Source organism: Antechinus flavipes, chromosome 3 (assembly GCF_016432865.1).
Source record: "Antechinus flavipes isolate AdamAnt ecotype Samford, QLD, Australia chromosome 3, AdamAnt_v2, whole genome shotgun sequence".
Classification (NCBI taxonomy): domain Eukaryota; kingdom Metazoa; phylum Chordata; class Mammalia; order Dasyuromorphia; family Dasyuridae; genus Antechinus; species Antechinus flavipes.
In genome coordinates, this window is record NC_067400.1 from 519,616,691 (window position 1) to 519,638,250 (window position 21,560).

Here is a 21,560-nt window from a genome sequence, read left to right on the forward strand (position 1 = left end):
GAAAGGGGGGTAGAAGTGGTAAGATGTCAAGATTAAAAGATAACTCATAGCCAGTCTGCATGTGCCATTATTCTCTATGCAATATGAAGAGAACTAGAGGAAAGCCCCTAGCATTTTGGGTAGAAATGTACATATCTCATCTTTCCTTATAGGTCAGGCTCTAGTCTCTTTTCAGAGGAGTTGACAAAGGCTGATTGAATACTTTTGAGAAAGATCTCATTCACTCCCATGGATTTAATTATCTCCTCTCTACTAATGACTCCAAAATCCTTTTCCAGTCCCTCTCCTTCCCCTGAGTTCTAGTTCCCCATCTCCAATTTGCCTGCCAGACATCTGGATGTCCCAAAACCACCTCAAACTCCACATGTTCAAAAACAAATTCATCATCTTCTCACTAAATCTTCCCCTCCTCCCAACTTCCCTATTTCTGTTAATGGCTATTATTTTCTAAGTACCATAGACTAGAAATTTCAGAGTCATCTTTTACTCTTCCCTCTTTCACAGGCAACATCTAATCAGTTGCAAAATCCACAATACCATTTATATCCAGCCTTTCCCCTACCATTCCCATTAATATTACTTTAATATATAGACTCATCACCTCTTACCCAGATTACTTGCTTCAACTCTTTTCCTTACCTCCAATCTCTTCTTTTCAAGCTATCTTCCATAGATGCTAGCTACCTAACTTCCCTGGGTCTCAGTTCCTTCATTCGTAAAATAAAGGGGTTAGATTAAATGGCCTGTAAAGTCCCTTCCAACTCAATACCCATGACTGTAAGACTGTCTTTGAGAAATTATACAATATTTTAAATGGATGAAAACATCTCCCTGAAGGAAACTATTCATCTTCCTGCCTTCTCCTATTTCCATATTTTTGCAAAAAAAGTTTAGAGTTTACTCTAATTTCAATCCTAATCCTCTCATTTTAATCTTTTTTCTCTAAGCCTCAACTTAAAACCCCCTATACTATAGAATTTCTGATCTTCCCAGTTAGAAGGAATACCTACCTTCCCAAATGTTTCAGACCATTCTAGGACAGCTTGGGACCACAAAATCTCTGAGCTTAAGGGACTGCAGTGGCCATATAGTCCAATCCATACGCAAAAGGGATGTCCACGAACATACAAATGACATATGGTCATTTAGGCTCTACTTTGAAGACCTCAGGTGAGAAGAGCTCACTACCTCCTGAGGTTGCTCATTACACTTTTGTACAGCTCCAATGACTGGGCATTTTCCTCTCATGTCAAACTAAAGCTGGCCTATTTGCAGTTTCTACTATTGGCTCCTTATTTTGCCCTATAGAACTAGGCTGAAGAAGCCTAATTTCTCTTCTGTGGGACAACCCTTCAAATAGATGAAGATTGCCATCACTTCCAAGGCTCAGCATAATAGATTTAAAGCTCTTTCAAAGTCATGTAATCCAACCACCTCATTCTAAAAGCCAGAGAGGTTCAAAAAAATTTAACAAAGTCATACAGGGAATAACTGGCAAAACCAGCATTTGAACTCAGGCACCATGAATCCAAATCTAGCATTCTTCTGCATGGTTTTAAAAAAAGTATTCTTTGGACTGCAAAGAAGACAAAAAACGTTGAGTTAAAATCCAAGGAGGTAATAAAAAAGAAGCTGTCATTGATAAAGTAAAGTCATTGGACCTTGACAAATTACAATCCTGGAAAAATTAATGAGTCTGCTTGCTGAACCACTGAAAATAGCTCCCCATCAAATAATGAAGAACAGGGCCTTGCAAAACTGAAAAGGGGCAAGCATTATTTCAACTTCAAAAAGAAGAGTGGAACCTGTGTGAGCAAATCCTTTTTCTTGTTTGTTTTTCCAGTAAACTTCTTAACCAAAATCTGTTCTTCCATGAAAATAATCTTGTCATTTTTGTTTCATTCTAATGAGATCCTTGGTCACTAGGTGGGGGTGGCAGAGAAAACCTGAAGTACTGATTAGATTACTCCTGAGATAAGCAGGGAAGGGCACTGATGGAGATCAACCCAACCTTATAGTCCCATCCCCAGTGAATGTCTTGGGTAATCCCATCTTATTTATCAAACCCCCAAGGTTAAATTTTTTCTCCAATTTTTCTCTATTCATGGCTCGCACCATCTTTGCTGAACCTTTTTTGGATTAGCCCCAAAACTTTCTGCATCATATCTTTCTCCTCATCCCTCCCTCATCCGTTTTTCCTTACCCCATCCTTCTCACCTCTCATGCCTCATGGTGTCTATATGCTCTCCCAACTCTATTTCATGTTTACTATTCTTAATGTCTATTGTATCTCTTCTTTTTGTCTGTAGCCTCTTCTAAATAAACATCCATTTTGGCAAAGAGAATGACCCTAACATTTGGTGCTGGATCTTAACATTTGATGAGCCTACATTAAATTTCATCATTTGAAGCTGAACCTCAAATGCATCAATTCTATGAAGCATATGATCGGTGTTTTGAGTCCCCTGAAGTTTTTTCTTCACTTTTAAGTTTCTTTCACCAGTAGCTCACCATAAGGTATGGTCTCTGGTTTCTTTACAATCCTGGTTGTCCTTCTTTGGATATTCTCTAGCTTCCTAAACCGTGGCACCAAGAACCAAACATAATACTTCATGTGTGATCTGATCAGGGCAGAAGACAGTTATTACCCATCAAGTCCTAGACATTCTAAAAGTCTAACAGTAATCCAACATAACATTGATTTAAATTTCTTGGCTGTCACATCAGACCTCTGACTTATACTGCACTTATAATCATTCCCAAATCTTTATAAAGATGAACAGTTGTCTAGTGAAACTTCCCCAGTCTTGTACTGTGAAGATGATTTTTTGAACCAAAATGTGACTTAACATTAATTTCTAATGTTTCATTTTATTAAATTCTTCTTCTCACTTAAGTCATTAAGTCAGAAATTTCCCCTTTCATAACTCATACTTTGGGGAGAAGTTAATTTAAATGCTAAATTAGCTACCTAAATTGGCTAAATCTAAGAACCAGTTTAAACTCCTCCTGCATATATTCAAAAGTCAGGCTCTGCCTCTGCTTAACTCTTTTATAGACACCTAGAAGGGTTAGAGCTAGAAAAGACATTTGAATAGAGAATGTCAGAGTTGAAAGGAATATTATAAGGAATCTTCAATCTAGACTTCATGGCTGTTGATCAGTGGTTTTCCATCACGGCCAGCTCTTCATGACATCATTTAGGGATATCTTGGCAAGGATACTGGAGGAATTTGCCATTTCCTTCTTTAGCTCAATTTTATAAGAAAACTAAGGCAAACAAGGTTAAATGACTTGCCTAGCTTCACAGAGCTAGTTTGAAGCCACACTTGAACTCACAAAGAGGAATCCTCCTGTCTCCAAGCCTGGCACTGTGCCACCTGCTTGCCCTTCTATCTTATTCTTTTTTTTTTGTCATGGAGACCTTTGGAAATCTAAAGAAGCCTATGAATACCTCAGACTGTGTTCTCTTAAAAATTTGTAAATGAAGGAAATGTAAAATTTCAGCCAGAGGTTCTTGAAAATAAAGATGTTGATGATATTTTGGGCATCAATGCAGGTTTTACCAGAGAAAGCCTGAAGCACTGATAGGATTATAATACTCTCTGAGGCAAACAGGGAAAAGCATAGATGGGATCATCTCAGTCTTAAGTGAGCCTTTCTTTCTTAAGTAGTTCTCTAGTTCAAGTGGACTTTTGATTACAGTCCCATGCCAGGTGGTGGTCTCTAGAAACATCATCTTTACTTATGCAATTAGAAAGCCAAGTTACCATGCCAAACATCTAAGATTATATTTTCCTTATAAAAGATCTGCTTGTTCAGTAGACCTCTATTAACTTCTTCAAGGATTTAGTCCCATAAAATCTTTGTTCCTTGATTTGGAGGTTGATGCCTTACAAATTCTTTTGGGATGACTTCCAATATACTGGAAACCCCAATAGACTTTTGGAATCTCACCCTGCAACCAACAATGTGATATTTATCCAGTTCCAGTTCAAGTATACTTGACCACAAACCATGGATTAAGAACTTTATGAATTAAACAAACATCTTATCCAGTTGTGGTTTTACTTAATTTTTTAATTTCCAGCTTTGACATTTCAGATTCCCATAACCCCATATCCAAGAGAATTTGTCTCAAAATTAGATAGATAGATAGATAGAAAGACAGATAAAAGAATAGATGACAAATGGATAAATGTTGTTTGTCCTTTGTTCTCAAAGAGAACCATGACATCATGGAAGTGATAACATGACATGCCAGTGAATTGGATTTAAGTGAAGAAGGGCTTCATTCTCACTCTCTCCTCTGGGACCATCTGGGTCCAGTGTCCAGATATAGATCATGATGATTTGAGATGGCTCTAGATATAGTGGGAGAGCTTGGACTTTTTAAAATCAGGATCTTTAATAGGTATCACTTTGAGACTACTTAACCACCCATTCAAAAAAAAAGGAAAGAAAAGAAATAATGCAAAGAATAGCCTTTTTTACCTAGTCCAAAAATAAATAAAATGGAATCAAAATGGAAAGGGAAGATAGATCCTGGGATTTCTGTGGGTTTGGTCTAGGACCATCTTTTGGCCAATCAAATAGATGGATAGATAAATGGAGAAGTAGATTGCAGATGATAGATAAATGGACAAAGAAATAGTTCTAATATAAGTCTCAAACGTTACCAGTCCAAAACAGGATCATCCCAGTCATCTAGTTTCATCACCCCAACTTTACAACTCACTCTTCTTCTATCTAATCATTTAGTTGCCCATCTAGTCATTTGTATTTGCACATCTCTCTCATAGCTTCTTCTCTCTACTCACACAACTACTGCCCTAGTTCAAGAATTAATGTTTCATTACATTAAAATACCACAATTTGTCTAGCCACTCCCCAATTGATGAGCACCCACTTTGTTTCCAGGTAGGTTTTATTTTTCCAACTACCACAAAAACACTGCTAAAAATATTTTTGTGCATATGGGACATTTCCCTCTGTCTTTGACCTATTTGTGGTATATGTCCTGTGGTGGTATTGCTGAGAGTGGACAGTTTAGCCTCTGTCAGACCACACATCCAATCATTTGCCAAGTATTGCCATTTATACCTCCAGAGAAGCTCTCTTCCACAATTCCTTCTCTTCACCCCCAGGCATCTGAGTAAATCTTTCATCACTGCTCACCTGTACTATTCCAAAATTTTCTGGTTGGACTTTCTGCCTCAAGGCTCTGCTCATTCCAACCCATCTTGCACACACAAAGTGATTTTCTTCAATCAAAGAACTGACTTTGTCACCCACTCAACTCTTTAAATTCCAGTGGCTCTCTGATAACTCATAGAATCAAATAGAAACTTCTCTGTTGTGCATTTAAAGCACTTCAGGCTCTGGCTCCACCAACTTTTTAAGCTTTATTCATATGCTCTCTGGTCCAGCCATTTAGTCCTCCTATACAACCCTTCCATCTCCTAGCCTTTGCATTATTTGTTCCCTTTGTCTGAATTGCTTTACCTCATCTCCACCTTTTAAAAGCTTGTTTCCTCCAAAACTCAACTATATTTTATCTTCTAGATTACCTACTTGTTTTTAAGGATTCATTTGGGACTTACTCTAGACCAACTTCTATAGGTACCCTTTCCTGCTGTCCTGATTTGCTAATGCTCAGCTTTCTTCCCATTACTTTATTATTAATTTTATTTGTATCTATACACACTCAGGGACAGCTAGCTCGTACCATAGAGCACTACAAAGCCCTGGGCTCAAAGTCTGGAAGATCTGAATTTAAATTTTATCTCAGATACTTTTTGTTGCGTGATTCTGAGCAAGTTACTTAATTTTAGTTATCTTAGTTTTGATGTAATATAACTTCTAGGGGAGACAGCAATGATTTTGAAGCCCTCTAATCTAAGAGTGCTCTTGTTCTAACAATCCTGTCTATCAATAATTATAGAGAAATATGCTATTTCTTATCCGAGATTTTAGGGAAGCAATATTAGTGATCCTGAAGCTCTTTGACCTAAGAATGCTCTTATTCTAACAATCTGTCAATAATTGTAGAAGCCCTCTGGCCCAGTTATAGTAATATTTTTTTTCCCTTAGATTTTAGAAAAGATCTAATATTAATGATTCTGTCAATGTCTTTTGGCCTAGGATTAGTGATCCTGACACTCTCTGACTGGAGAGTGCTCTTGTTCTAATAATCTGTCAGTGATCTCAAAGCCTTTTGGCCTTAGAATAGTCCTACAAACATTGTTGACTGTCAGATAGATAATCTGTTAGTCAGTGATAACCAAGTTCCTGAGAAAATAATAAATAAACCATGCTTCAAACCTACCTGTAAGCCACAAAATTAGCAAATAAGTAACATGAAGTTCTAATCCAACTCTATCTCTTTTCTCTAGATTCCTTGCTATTCTCTTCTGGAATTTAGCCCACTCCAGTTGGTGTTATAATTACAATAAAATGTTGACCCTTAACTTGGGATGGGTTCAAGTCTGCAGATTCTTTTGAGACCGCTCACAACACCAGTTTGTGACCCCAAACTTTTGGGGACTCCAACCTCAACAGGTTCCTCAATTGTAAAATGGAGACCATAATAGCACCTACTTCACTGAGTTGTGGTGATGAAGTGAGATAAAAATTGTAAAGTGCTTTGCGCAGTTCCTGGCACACAGTAGGCATTTCATAAATGCTTAAATGCTTTTTTCCTTCCTCCTTTTTCCTCTTCCTTTCTTTTCTTTCCTTTTTTCCTTCCTTCCTTTCTTTCTTTCATTATTACAAGTTCTTTGAGAGCAGGGAATTTCACTTTTGCTTTTATATCCCCAGCATAAAGCTATAACATAGCAGATGCTTAAATGCTTATGGATTGCTTTTTTGCTTAACATTTCATATTTCTATGTTTTACAATGTAGAAAGCATTTCCTGAATATTAATTTTATGTGACAGATAGGGCAAGTTTTTTCCCTTTTTACAAATTATTTACAGATTTATTATTGTTCCATGAACATAGCTTTATTATTATTTACAAAAGTGGAAACTGCCCCGACAGAGAAAGTGACCTGCATGAAGTCACATAGCAGGTCTGTGAAAGGGCTAAAATTCTCCTGAATGCAAGCCCATCCCTTTCCACTAAGAGGAACCTCAAAGTTTGGAACAAGCCCAAAGCTCATCTACTCCCTCCCTTACACAAAAGGTCTCTGCAGGGGCGGTGGGGAGGAGGAACTGGAAACTCTGTCCCTTTTACACCAGTTGTTAGGAAAAAGGAAACAGGGCTGGGGACTTCAGGGAAGTTTCTTTTTAGTGGACCCACTGGGTGGTCTCACAGGAAGAGCAATGACCTCATTGAAGTCCTGCTTTCCTGCTGTCCTGCTGTTCCCAGCTGTTGCTACTTGGCCTGAAGTGGCCTTGGCAGATTGGGAGGGGGAGCTCTGCAGAGAAATCACGCATTTTTGGTAGTTTCCAGGGAAGGTCCCTGGGGAAGGAGGGAATTTTTACTCCTCTGAACCCCATTCCAGGCTCAGCCACCCCCGACTGACCCATGCTAACACTTTCCATCCATAAAACACAACCGACGAGAAATGAGGGAAGAGTAGAGAGAAGAATTCTGCCTTCTAACTTTGGGGAATTTTACATTATTTTGTCTTCTAGATTACCTACTTGTTTTTAAGGATTCATTTGGGGCTTACTCTAGGGAACTGATGTGTGAAGCTCAGAACTTCACACATTAGACTCAATCCATGCTCAATCCTTATTAGATTTAAACCCAAACTCACAAGATGCATCTTCTTAGGGCCCTGATAAATGAAAACACTGAATGTTTTTCTCCTTTGGGGAGAATTCCATCTGTTTATTGAGTTTGTCATTTCATTTGTTAACAGGTTAAGGAATAGTCTTCCTTTTATAGGCCTTATTGAGCCTCTATAATATCTCTTGAATCTGTTGCCTTCTCTCTCATACAGCCACCCTCTTGGTTAAGGCCCCCACCGCTTCTCATCTGTACTATAGAAATGTATCCTAATTGGTCTCTCTGCTTTAAACCTTTCCCATCTTAAATCCATTCTGTGACAAACCAGCAAATTGAAATTTCTAAAACACAAATCTGACCATGTCATTCTCCTGATCAAAAATTTTCAGTGGCTCCTACCTCTTCTCCTACCATCTTTCTTCTCTCTACTCACACAACCCCTGCTCTAGTTCAAGAATTAATATCCCATTACGTTAAAATACCACAATTTGAACAGCCACTCCCCAATTAATGGGCACCCACTTTGTTTCCAGGTAGTTTTTTTTAAAACACCACTAAAAACAATTCTGTGCATCTGGGACCTTTCCCTCTGCTTTTGACCTTTTTGTGGTATATGTCCTGGGGTGGTATTGCTGAGAATGGACAGTTTAGCCTCTATCAGAACACACATCCAACATTTGCCAAGTATTGCCACTCCTACCTCTACAGAATCTCTCTTCCACAATTCCTTCTCCCCACCCTACAAACTCTTCTGTTCAGCATTGAAAATCTTTCACCATTTGGGTCCTGTCTTCCTTCCTAGGCTTGTTATACACTCTTGCTTTTCTTTTACTCTCCAATCCGATCAAATTGGTCTCTTTACCCCTTGTCTACATTCATGCCTCTGCACAGATTGAGACTTGATATTGAGGCTTTCCCATAGACCCTCATCTCTGAATCCAACTCTTTCTTTAAGGACAGTTTAGCTCAAGTCTAAGAAGTCAGAAAGGAAGGAGATAAATGTTTATTTAGCACCTACTATGTGCCAGACACTGTATAAGCACTTTGTATGATCTCAGTTGGTTTCCACAATGGTGAGGTAGGTACTATTATTATCTTCATTTTACAGATGAGGAAACTGAGGCAGACAATTAATGGTCAGATAACTGTTATTTGAAATCACTATCTACTATAGGGCTTTATCCACTGAACCACCCAGCTGTGGAGTTATGAAAAGAAAGTGCCAGGAGGGAACTTAGAGATAGTCCAGGTCAACCCTGTTATCAGTCAGTCAATATTTATTAAACATTCTGTGCCGGCCAATGTGATATGCACATTTACAGAGGAAGAAAGTTAATCCCAGAAAGAAGCAATTTGCTCAACAAAGCCACAGCAGAACCAAGACACCATCTCTGGCTCAATGCTCCTCCTACACTTTTTCTAGCAGGAAAACTTATCTAACTGCCCCAGCCCACAGGGGCCCTTCCCATCTCTGAACTCCTAAATCACTCCCTGTCTTTACAGCCAGAGCCCTCCCAATCCCATCCTCCCCCAAAGTCCAGCCATGAGTCTCCTTCCAGGGAATTTCAGAATGTCATATTTGGAAGGGCCCTAAAGATGAGAGGATCCCAGGGATGTCACCAGGGAAGGAGCCTTAGGATCCATTCAGTCCAGCTGAGGAAACTGAGACCCAAGAGAGATAAAGTCACTTTTGCCTTCCCCCCACCACTTTTAGCTTCCTTTTTATAGGTCCTATTCCTCTATTCAGTTGTAAACTCTCTGAGAGTAAAAACCTTTTTCTTTCTTGGATTTGTATGGCATAGGGCTTGGCACAAAATAGATACTTAACAAAAATGTTAACTGACTGATGGATTTGTCCAAAGCAGTATGGGGCAGAATCAGAATTTGAACCCAGATCTCCTGAATCTATCCACTGAACCACAAATGACAGAGATGGAAGATTAGAGGTATCCATTTCATAGGGCCTTTTATACTTCCCGGATGCATCCAACCAGATTAAAATATAATTGAGAAATGTTTAACAAAACAAATAAAAACGTAATACATTTGTTGTTATTATTCAGTCACATCCAGCTCTTTGTGGCTTCTTTGGAATTTTCTTGGCAAAAATACTGGAGTGGTTTGCCATTTCCTTTTCCAGTTCCTTTTACAGATGAGGAAACTGAGGCAAACAGGATGAAGTGACTTGTCCTGAGTCACACAGCTAGTAAGTTTCTGAGGATAGATTCAAACTTGGGTCCTTTTGATTCTTGATCCAGTGCTCTAGCCACTGTACCACTTAGCTGCCCTCAATACAACATAGAAAATGTTAATTTGTGATTTTCAAAGTCACAGAATATAGATAAAAAGCTTTATAATCATTACAATGCTAGCTATCATTATTATTAATCTCCCAGGTAAAGATACAGGGTTGGAGTTATTTTACCCAGTTTACAGAGGAGAAAACCTGGAGGGGCACTCACCTCAGGTCTCACATTGAGCCAGTGACAGAGCTGTAACTAGAAGCCATGCTAACAACAGTTGTGAACAGCTACAGAGCAACAGATACTATTAAGGGACCAGGCCTGTCCTGGGAGTTTACCAAGTAATCTAAATTTTCATTTGATCCTTCTATGAGAGAAGCAAAGTGTTATTATTATCATTTTTATTTTTATAGAAAATTATGGCTCAGAGATTTGCAATCTGTCTGAGGATACCCAGCTGGTTAGTAACAGAACTGAGATTTGAACCCTAGGTCATCTAACTCCTAAGGAGGCCAAAGATCTTTTGACTTTATGGCAAATTGACTGTAAATGTGGGAGACTCATAATATGCTCCCCTGTGTATAACTTCGGGGAAGCATCTGAGCCTGAATCAGAAAGGGCCAAGACTGAGAGGAAGTGCTTCTCCCATGTGGGACATTTCTGCTGGGCTAATGGTTCTTTTTATCTATGAGAGGAGAGTCTGACCCCGGCCCCGGGCTTGGGAAGAGAGAAACACCAGGTGTCTGAACTGAAGAAAAGGGGGCCTTTGCCAGGAAGAGGAGAATGGGAAAAAACTCATTAAACAAGCATTTCCTGAGGCTCAACAGTATGCTCCCAGGGTTGGGAGTTGGGATGTTGGGGGTGGGGTGGGGAGAAGGGGAGAAGAACCAAAACACTGACCCCAAGAGCTGCTTACCTGAAGATGAGACACAGCATAAAGTCATAATACCAGGCAGAAGGTGTATCATAAGAGAGGGATATACTTAGGGATGGGAATGAGAGATCTCAGAACTAGAAGGCATTAATACCTAATATTAGGGCTTATAATAGAGCTTTATGATCTGCAAAACAATTTTTTAATAATAGCTGTTAATTTTCAAAATACATTCAAAGATAGTTTTAAACATTCATCTTGTAAAGCCTTATGCTCCAATTTTTCCCTCCTTCCCCACCTCCCCGAAGACAGTAGATAATCTAATATAAGTTAAACATGTCTACAAAACATTTTAATAACATTATCTTATTGATACCTAATATTAGGGTTTGTATAAAGCTTTATGGTTTCCAAAACATTTTAAAAATATGTCACTGATACCTGCCAATTATTATCCCCATTTTACAGATGAGGAAATTGGGGCAGAGAGGTTAAGTGACTTTCATAGGGTCCCATGGCTAGTATCTGAATTCAGGTCTTCCTAATTCTAGTCCAGCACTCTCATTATTGTGTCACTTAACTGCATCTGTACTTGAACATGCATCCCCTGTATAGTGTGCCTTCAAATTAGTCAATCAGCCTTGTCTGCAGACCTGCAGTCATGGGGGACTAATTATCTTTCTCTTTCATCTCCTCCCTAGGCAGATAATTCCAGTTTTAGAGATCTCCATTCTGATGGTGAAGCCCTAGACCTGGAGTCAGAGTTCAAATCTAACCTTAAACATTTACTAGGGCAAGTCATTTAACTCTGTTTGTCTCAATTTCCTCATCTGTAAAATGAGCTGAAGAAGAAAATGGCAAAACACTCCAGGGTTTTTGCCAAGAAAACTCCAAATGGAGTCACCAAGAACTATTACAGAACAATCAACAACAATCATGAGAAAGTGCTTCTTTACATAGTGTGGAATTTGTACCTGCAACTTTTCTCCCATCGTGAGAAAATCGTCTCCCGGGGCTGGTCAGACAAACCTGTTCCTTTTGTCTCTGAAGTAATAGGTGTGATAGTAATGATGGCATCTGACATGTAGATATCACTACAACATTTCCATTCCTTATCTCATTAGCTACTCACAGCACATCTGTGAGGTAGGTATATAATATGAGCATCATGAGACTCCTTGTACAAATTCAGATAATGCAGGTCTCTGAGGGGATCTTTGACTTGCCCTGGCTGACACAACCTTCATACAGCTGAAGACTTAGCATGTCCTTTGTATGCCTTTTATTCTCTGGGTTCAAATGACTCCTTTTCTGTCAACTGATCAAGGAAGGAAAATAAACCTCTGCTTACCTGAGATCATTAGGGGACAATCTCGATTCTACTTTGTGATTTGGGACATGTCATTCGTCCCATTTGGGCCTCATTTGTAAAATATAATTTCTAAGGTTCCTTCTGGCTTTGAATATTATGCCCTTTGACCAGTGGTTCAAATGAGAAATTTAAATTGTAGTTCTGTTACTAAGTGTATGTCTTTGGAGAAATCATTTTCTAGCTCTCTTAGACTCAATTTGTTCTTTCCTAAAATGAGAATAATCCCTACGCTTGTGCAAGCTTATTATGGCTGCCACTATTATTAATAGAGACCTAAAGATCTTTGGAGAGGAAAGCCGCAGGGGTCTCTGTCCCCCAACTTCCCCTGCCCTCCATCCCTGCAAAGTCTCTCCTTGGGTCTCGCTTGAGTTTCTCTTGCTGCAGTTTAAAATCAGGATTTTCAAACTCTGGTTTTCTCACTTTCTTTTTTTACTGGCCCTGCAAGACTCTACAAATTCTGGACAGAAAGCCCTTTCCCTGTAACTCTGAGAGGCAAGTCGAGCCCTGCCCTTGTTAAACGGCGTGGTGGAGGATGGCGCCTAGCCAGGGATATATTCAGGGATATAACCTCAAGGTTGACTGCTTGGTTACCTTGGCCAGAGATTATTTTCACTTTCTGAGAAGTTATTGTTCCCGGGTTATCCACCCTCCCCACGAGGCTCCACCCAGGCTCTCTCTTCCCCTCCCTTTCCCAAGAAAGTAAGAAGCAGTGACCTCTGAATTTTCAGTCATGCATCCCACCAATTTTTCTCTTTACTCCTCCTGGTTCATTCTGTTCCCTACCCTAATCTCTGGCTCTCTGCTTCTGTCTCTATCTCTCTTCCTCCCCGTTTCTATCTCTCTTTATGCTATAGGGGAAATAGCACTAAATTTAGCAAATCAGGAGGTTGGCAAATCACTCCCCCTTTTTAAGCCTCAGTTTCTCTCTTTTGTTAAAATGCACTGACCGCTTCACTAGATTTTGACAAAAGTATTCTAGAGAGGGAATTCTCTCCTTTTTTAAACTGTCTCTCCTCTGAATTTTCCTCTGAATATCAGATTCCTCTGAATCTTTCTGTTTCTATCTCGGTGTCTCTTCTATATCTCTTTCTCTGTCTTTTCTGTGTTAAAGGGATAGCTCAACAGAGAAGCAGAGATCTCTGCCTAAGATCCTTCCCACCTCCCTCCATACACTTGTTATCGGCTTCCCATCCGAGTGCCTTCACTCTCCCGAGTTCCCCCGGGAGACCCCACCTTCAGCCACCCAGATCCTGCATCTTCCCCTCTCTTTCAACACTTACCAGAGCTTCGTCCTATGCTGTTGGCGCTGATTTGAACCTGTTAGGCTCTCTGGGGCTACTTCTAGAAGAAAAAGCTTCCCATTTACCTTATCACCTTTATAAAGTCAAAACTTGGGTGAAGTAAAGTGAAATGCTAATGGTGGGATTTCAGGCACTGAGATAAATGTCGGTGGAATCTTCCAAAGGTAGACAGGCATTTGGGCGCTCCCTCCCCATTAGTAGGAGCACTTTGCTCAGTCTTACTTGTTCACTTTTTTCCACTACTCTCCGTTTCTTCCTGCCCTGTTGCCTGTCTCTCACTGTATCTCCTTCTCCTTATGGATCTTCCTGTGTGACTTCCAGTTTCTGTGTCTCTCTCCTTCCTTCTCTCTCTCCTTTCCTGCTCTGTTTCTGAGTCTACCTCTGCTCCTTAAATTTGTGCTTCTCCTCTCATGGTCTCTGCTGGGACACTCTAGCAGCGCACTGGAGAAGGCGGGCTTGTGGTTGGGATGGTCCCATTGAGCATCGGCCACGCCCCTCGGTCTGGCTCTCACTACTCCAGCTCCCTTAGGCTTCTTCTCCAGCTCTTTGTCCCCTCTACTTGAGTTAGGCAATGGAGAGGCTGACCCAGGAGTCGCTTCTGGAGGGAGCGTGATAGTCCATCTGTGGGAGGCCAGATGAGATTAGAAGATGGAGATACTCCTGCTAAACAAGATTAAGTCTGGATATCAAGTTCTTTTTTAATCCTGAGAAAGTACCTCCGTGTCCTATTCACTAAGCCAATATCTACCTCACCAAGCTCTTATCTTCACTTTGAATCCTCATTAAATTACTGAACCCCTGCTGAGTGAAATGAGCAGGACCAAAAGATTATTATATACTTCTACAACAATATGATGATCCATTCCTGGCCATCTCCAGCAATGAGATGAACCAAATCAGTTCCAATAGAGCAGTAGTAATGAACTGAACCAGCTACATCCAACGAAAGAACTCTGGGGGATAACTATGAACCATTACATAGAATTCCCAATCCCTCTATTTTTGTCCGCCTGCATTTTTGATTTCCATCATAAGCTAATAGTACACTATTTCAAAGTCCTATTCCTTTTGTACAGCAAAATAACTTAGGACATATATGCTTTAACATACTTAACACGTATTGGTCAACCTGCCATGGGGGAGGGGATGGGAGGGAAGGAGGGGAAAAATTGGAACAAAAGGTTTGGCAATTGTCAATGTTGTAAAATTACCTATGCATGTAACTTGTAATTAAAAAGCTATAATAAAAAATAAATAAATTACTGAAACCCCCCCCCCCCCACACACACACACTCCATTTCCATAGTCGAGGCATTATTTTCATTGATCTCCCATTGTGCTATTTGGCCAACATCCTGCTTACCAAGACCCCCCACCATTGCCCTCACAGATATCCCATGACTTTCAGTGAGCCCCCATCACTGATTGAAACCCCAACCCTATAATGAAGTCTCATGGATATCACTTAGTGCCCACCGTCATTCCCACATTGAATTCTCAATCCCTCTGCAGAATCCCAATATTCCCTTTATTGAGCCTTTAGTTTCTGTGGGAAAGTTCATGTCTCTCACTTGCTTCTCATCTCTTCATGGAGACCTCATGTAAGTCACTGCATCTCAATTCTCTTATTCAATGTTTATCTTTAAAATTGAATCCCCATCCCATCACTGATACCTCATAAAATTTACCAATCCTTAATCCCCTCCAAGAGTTCTTTTATTCTTATTGGAAATATCACCCTTCTTCTTAAAATTCTCTCCTTTTTCTGAGTTCTTGTTTTCTTAATAAATTTCCATCCCTTCATTCCCCTTCATTCCCCTTATTCTCTTTACTAGGACCTCTTCTTATCTACTGATCCTAATTTCTCACTTAGTCCTAATCTCCTCACTGAAACTTCATCCCTACCATCAAACCATCAGCCTACTCAATGTGAATTTATTCCTCTGCGACCTCTTCCTCTCAGGGAGTCTCTATCTCCTCACTAAGTTTCCATATTACTGGACTTCTATCTCATCATTGAGCTGATATTCTTTTCATTTATCTTCTGTTGTATCACTTAGCTATCCTCTTTCTGAGTTCCATTCCTCTCAGTGAATCCCAAATCCTCACAAATTCATTTGAATAGGCTCATTGATCACTGAATCACCCTTCTGCTCCGTTATCTGTAACACAACTTCTTAAAGTTTTTTCACTCATGACCCTTTTTGGCTAAGAAATTTTTACACCACCTAGGTATATAAATATATAAAATAGATCTACAAATCAAACATTATAATAAATGATAGAGAAATTTATTTTAAAATACTTCTTTGATATACATATAATTTTACCATTTATTTAAAATGAAAGCAAATTTGCATACTAATGAGATGGATATGCTTGTTTATTTTTACATAAAGAATTACATTTTATGAATAGGCTGATTTCAGAAAAACTTGGAAAGACTTACATGAACTGATACTGAGGGAAATGAGCACAACCAGGAAAACATTGTACTCAGCAACAGCAAGATTGTGTGATGATCAACTAGGATAAATTTAGCTCTTCTCAGCAACTCAGTGATTCAAGGTAATTCCAATAAACTTTGAATGCAAAATGCCACCTGTATCCAAAGAGAGAATCATGGAGAATGAATTGCAAATTGAAACATACCGTTTTCATCCTTTTTTTCCTTCTGTTTTTTCTTTCTTGTGGTTTTCTTCTTTCATTCTGATTTTCTCTCCCAACACGACTCACATGAAAATATGTAAAAATTAATGTACATGTATAGCCTAAAATTAAAGAAATAATAATAATTAAATTTTGGCAGAATATTTGATACCTTTTAGTGTTGCCAAAAAAATTTTTTTTGGGGAGTAACTCACATTCAGTTGTGTATGGGGTCACAACCCACAGTTTAAGAAGCTTTGATCATCTCATTACTTAGTCTTAATCATAACTCTGCTCATTGAAACTCTTCACTGAATTTCCATCCTTCCATGTTCCCTCTCTGAGTCCCTATCTTTCTGAAAGGTGTTCCATCTCCAGTCTTCCTGATCTATATCTGGCCACTAGATCCATGTGGCTCTGCAGGGGGAAATGAGGCAGGTGATTTTACACAGCTTCCTCTCACTTAAATCCAATATTTATTTGTATGGCATGGCATCACTTCCTGATATCATAGTCTTCTTCAAGAATGGAGGACAAGCAACAACTTTCACCAAGCCATAGTCAACTCCATGAAGCATTTATTCCTTTACTAAGCCTCCATTCCTCTTTTAGAGATCTCAATCCTTCACTGTTTACATTCTCTTACTCAGCCCTGATTTCTTTGATGAGTCCCAATCCTTTTTACTGAATTCTCATTTCCTGAGTCCTCCTTCCCTTTATTGAGACTTTTATGGGACTCCCATCATCTCACAAAGCCCACTTGCTTATCCCTTACTCCCTTTCCAAGTCCGCACCCCATAAATGAATCCTTTATTAATTCCATTTACCGAGCCCCCATTCTTTCACCAAGGCTCTATTCATCCCTTACTCATCCCATATTCCATCACTGAGTCACCATTCCCCTTATTGAAACCTATTCCTTTTATTGAGTCACCATAGTCTTTCCTAAACCTACATTTATTTGATGTATCAATGAACTGGTAGATAATGGAAAAAGGATTTACTTAGCACAGTACCTGGAACATGGTAGACATTTAATAAATATGTATTGACTGGATGAATAACTGTCTCAAGATTATATGCCAACTAGGAGCCAGAATCAAATCTGAATTGGCAAAGGTCTTGGACTAGGTCCTAATTTTTAGCCTCAAATATGTCTCTATCATGTGTGACTTTGAGTATGTCAGTTCTCTCTCTGGGCTTTACTTTCACCACCTGTAGAACAAGATAGTTGAATTTAATGATATATCTGGGGAATCTTAGAACTGGAAGAAGATTGACTACAGCCTCTTCATTTTATAAAGATCTTCTGTAAGGATAAGAACAACACCTGGTCAGTATTTATAACAGTGAATATGCAATCCTAGAAGATAAAGCATGAAAGTATTATTATATATTATCATATTGTTGTTGTTCAGTCATTGCAGTTGTGAATGACTCTTCAAGACTTCTTTTGGAGCTTTCTTGGCAAAGATACTAGAATGGTTTGCCATTTCCTTCTCCAGCTCATTTTATAGATGAGGAAACTGAGGAAAACTGGATTAAGTGACATGTCAAGTGACACAGCTATTAAATGTCTAAGACCAGATTTGAACTCAGGAAGATGAGTCTTTTGGGCTCCGGACCCAGTACTCTGTGCATTACGGCACTATCTAACTGTCCCATTTTATTTCTCTATTATATCATATTACAGAGGAGACAACTGAGAATCGACAACTGAGAATCCCAACCAAAAAGATCCTGAGAAATCATTTTATTCAATTCCTTCATTTTGCATATGGGAATAGAAAAACAAAAACAAACCGACAACTGAGGTTTGGGACAGCTAAAAGGTACAGTGGCAAGAACACCAGCCCCAGAATTAGGAGGGCCTAAGTTCAAATCTGATGTCAGATCCCAATTGCCTCATAAAACAACAGCAACAAAAAAACAACTGAGGCTTTTGTTTGTGAATAAGTGACTCTCCCAAGATGACCAAAGTAGAAAAAGGTAGAATCAGGAGTCAAGCTCAGGTCCATTGACTGAAAATTCTGGTTTTTTTTCCACTCCAGAAGATGACTTACACACAGTGACATAGCTGATGAGTCTGAACTGGGAGTCAACAAGGCATACCCTTCTTATCTGGGATCTAGTCCCCCTTTTCTAAGGGCATTGAAAGCAACTTGTATACAATGGTGGGAAAATATAGTCAGGGAGCAGTGGAAGAACAAGAGATGACGGTCTAGAGACTTTGATTGTTGACAATTCTAAACAGCACCATCAGCACCTTTACTCTCCCTTCTGCTTCTGGCAAGGAGGAAGAGAAACCCAAAATAAACCCAGCTCAAAACCAAGACAGAGGAGCATGTGATGACTAACACCAGAGGCTTCAAGACTCACCCCCACATTCAGTTCATGAGTTCTTCAGTTCTCCCATTCCAGTCCTCCTCACCCATTCCATCTAGAACATAGCATGAGGGAGGCTCTCCCTCCTCATCTCCACCTGCTAGCTTCCCTGGCTTACAAGTCCCACCTAAGAAGCTATCTTCTACAAGAAACCCCTGATTCCCTTTCATACTAATGCTTTCCTTCTGTGGAGTATTTTCAAGTGATCCTATCTATAGCTTGTGGGTGCATAGTTGTTTCTCCCATGAGATTATGATCTGCTTGAAAGCAGAGATTATCTTTTACTTTTTTTGTATCACCAGGGCTTAGCAGAGTGACTGGCACATAGTAGGGGTGAATAAGCATTTATATAGTATCTACTATGTTCCAGGCACTATGGAGAGTGAGTTTTTATAAATATTATGTCATTTGATTCTCACAACAGTGAGATAGGTTATTATATCCATTTTGCAGATAAGAAAACTGAGGCAAATTGAGCATAAGTGATTTGTGAAGGGTCACACAACTAATGAATATCTGAAGCCTGATTTGAACTTGGGTCTTTCTGATTCCAGCACTTTGCAAGTAAATATGAATGTTTATGACAATATGATATGCAGGAGATAGTCCTTGACTCAGGGTAAAGGAACCTTCATTCTAATTTCCTAGAATAATTTCCATTTTACAGAGGAAAAGATTGAGGCCCAGACACCAGAACTGCTTTGTGGTAGAGAGACAACAAAATATTTCTATTCTATATGCTTTAGTTTCCTCCTCTGTAAAATTAAGGAGTTGGACTAGATGTTGTCCAGAGTCTTGGTGACTCTGAATAGAGCCTTAAGCCAGAAGAGGGAAACTATGATTTGGGGTCCTTATATCATAGGGGAGATTAAAATTTCCTGATCCCAGGAAACTGAAGAATCAATAACGGATATGAATTAAGCACTTTTAAGGGTTACAAATCACTTTTATATACATTATCTCACTGGATTCTCATGACAGTTCTTTACAGATGTTTATATTGATATTCAGGTTCATAGGAATAGAAACCCAGAGCTAGCTAGAAAAAAACCTTAGGTGACAAGGTGACATCTAATTTGCAGATGAAGATCCCCTCTTTCTGCAGAGTTTGTGATTTGATCAAAGTCACACAGATGGTTAAAAAAAAAAAAAACCTAATAGAAGCAAGATTCAAACTCAGATCCTCTTATTTTCAAGACAGTTTCCTGCCGCACACTATGCCCTCTTCCAAGTCGCTGTCCATGGTTACATGGATATTAGATGTCAGAGATAGGATTAGAACTCATTCTCTTCTGACTCTGAGCCAGGAGTATTCCCTTCACTGAAACATGCTGACTGGAAGGAGAAGGGAAAAAGAACAGTGGAGGGACACTCTTTGGGGGAATCATTTGATCATTTTACAGAGGAGGAAACAGGTTCACAGAGGAGATGGGACTTATCCAAGGTCACACATATCAGTGGCAGAGTTGAATCCAAGTCTTCCACTCCTCCAATTCAGATTTCTTTCTGTTGGAGTATTCCACCCCCATAAAACATTGTTCTCAAAGTGACTTTCCACACCATCTAGTCCTCTCTTCTCATTTAAAAAAAAAAAAAAGGAAGCAAAGAGATGGGAAGGGATTTCTTCATTTTCTAGCTATGTAGGTTTTTGCAAGTCACTTTCTCTGAGCTTCAGGCTCCTCATCTGTAAAATGGAGATAATATTATCTGCCTTATTCCTTCTCTTCCTTTCTTTATTTCAGTCCAGGTCACTCCCAAAGAGCAAGGGTTTGACTGCTAATAAAACTTTCTGCCAATGACATTCCTGTGCTCAGGACTTTCTCCTCTGGGGCCCTTATCTTGTGCTCTTTTCACTTTTCTCCAATGTGCTTCCCACTGTCTCCACCCCCACCTCCAGGATGTTGCTGCCAGCTGGTTAATGTGAAGAAAGCATTTCCTCCCATTCCTGGAAATGGCCACACTGGAAGTTGCTCTGTTTCCATGCAAGAGGAGGTGAAAGGTCTGTAGGAATAAATCTCCACTCCAAGTTATTGGGGAGATTGGAATGTTCCTAGAAAGAATGGAAGCAATAAGTCAAGGAAAGAAACAGGAAAGAAAAAGAATCTGAAGAGGCAAAGATCCTATTATCAGGGAAGTAGAAGAATGTGACACAATGTACCTTTGAAGAAGAAGAAAAAAAAAAGAAGAAGCAGGAGGAGGAGAAAAAAATAGTAGTAATAGTAGTATTAGGAGTAGGAATAGGAGTAGGAGTAGTAGTAGTTGTTGTTCTTGTTGTTGTTATTGTAGCAGTAGCAATAGCCAGCATGGAGTAAGGCTTTAAGATCTTCAAAAATCCATTACATATATTTTCTCATTTTGATCTTCATAACAACTGAGAAGGGAGATGCTAGTATTATCTTCATTTTATAAATAAGAAAATTAAGATTGAAAAAGCTTCTCAGTGTCATAAAACTAGTAAGCATCTAAGAGAGGATTTGAACACAGGTCTTCCCAGCTATAGGTTCAGTGATCTAACTATTGCATCACCTGACAATCTAGGAAGCAAATTGTTTTATTCCCAGGGATGATGATGAGGACCTATAGGTAATATCAGGAGACATCATTTATTAATGTTCAAAGGGAAAAGAGAGAAGTACTTAAAATTGAGAATTTTCTAAGAAGTTCTGGGGTAGCCATGTTTATGTGACATGAACAATAGATAGCTCTTACCTCCTAATCCCCTCAACATACAAATCTAGGAAGTGAGAGACTGATGACCACTGCCTATTCTTGAAGAGAGAAAAAGGATATCATCAGAAATCATTGTTAGAGATGATAAAGTCCAGGACAAGAAACTGAAGACTTAAAGTTGCACATGATGTTTAAAACCCTACTGCTAACAGAAAATAGGAACATCTGAAGAAAAGGAAGCTTTGGGAAATGAACAGCCAGTTAAAAAATATGGTATCTAGAGATGGTATTTGGACTTCAGGACCATGACTTATATGTATATGAATGA

The 21,560-nt window shown here is 39.3% G+C and overlaps 1 protein-coding gene across 2 annotated transcripts in view; it reads right to left on the minus strand.

Annotated features, from left to right (window-relative positions):
* Positions 1 to 13,971, minus strand: part of SLCO2B1 (solute carrier organic anion transporter family member 2B1) — an 84,729-nt gene extending 70,758 nt beyond the window's left edge. The window contains exon 1 of one of the 2 annotated variants that reach the window (XM_051987105.1): positions 13,508 to 13,971. Coding sequence is in view for 1 of the 2 variants with exons in the window: in XM_051987104.1 (XP_051843064.1) it covers positions 2,512 to 2,614 (103 nt within the window). In the remaining variant the exon portion in view is untranslated. Of the gene's footprint in view, positions 1 to 2,511; positions 2,849 to 13,507 lie in introns of those variants that run through there. The other variant, XM_051987104.1, reaches the window with a different exon arrangement.
* Positions 13,972 to 21,560: the final 7,589 nt, after the last annotated feature.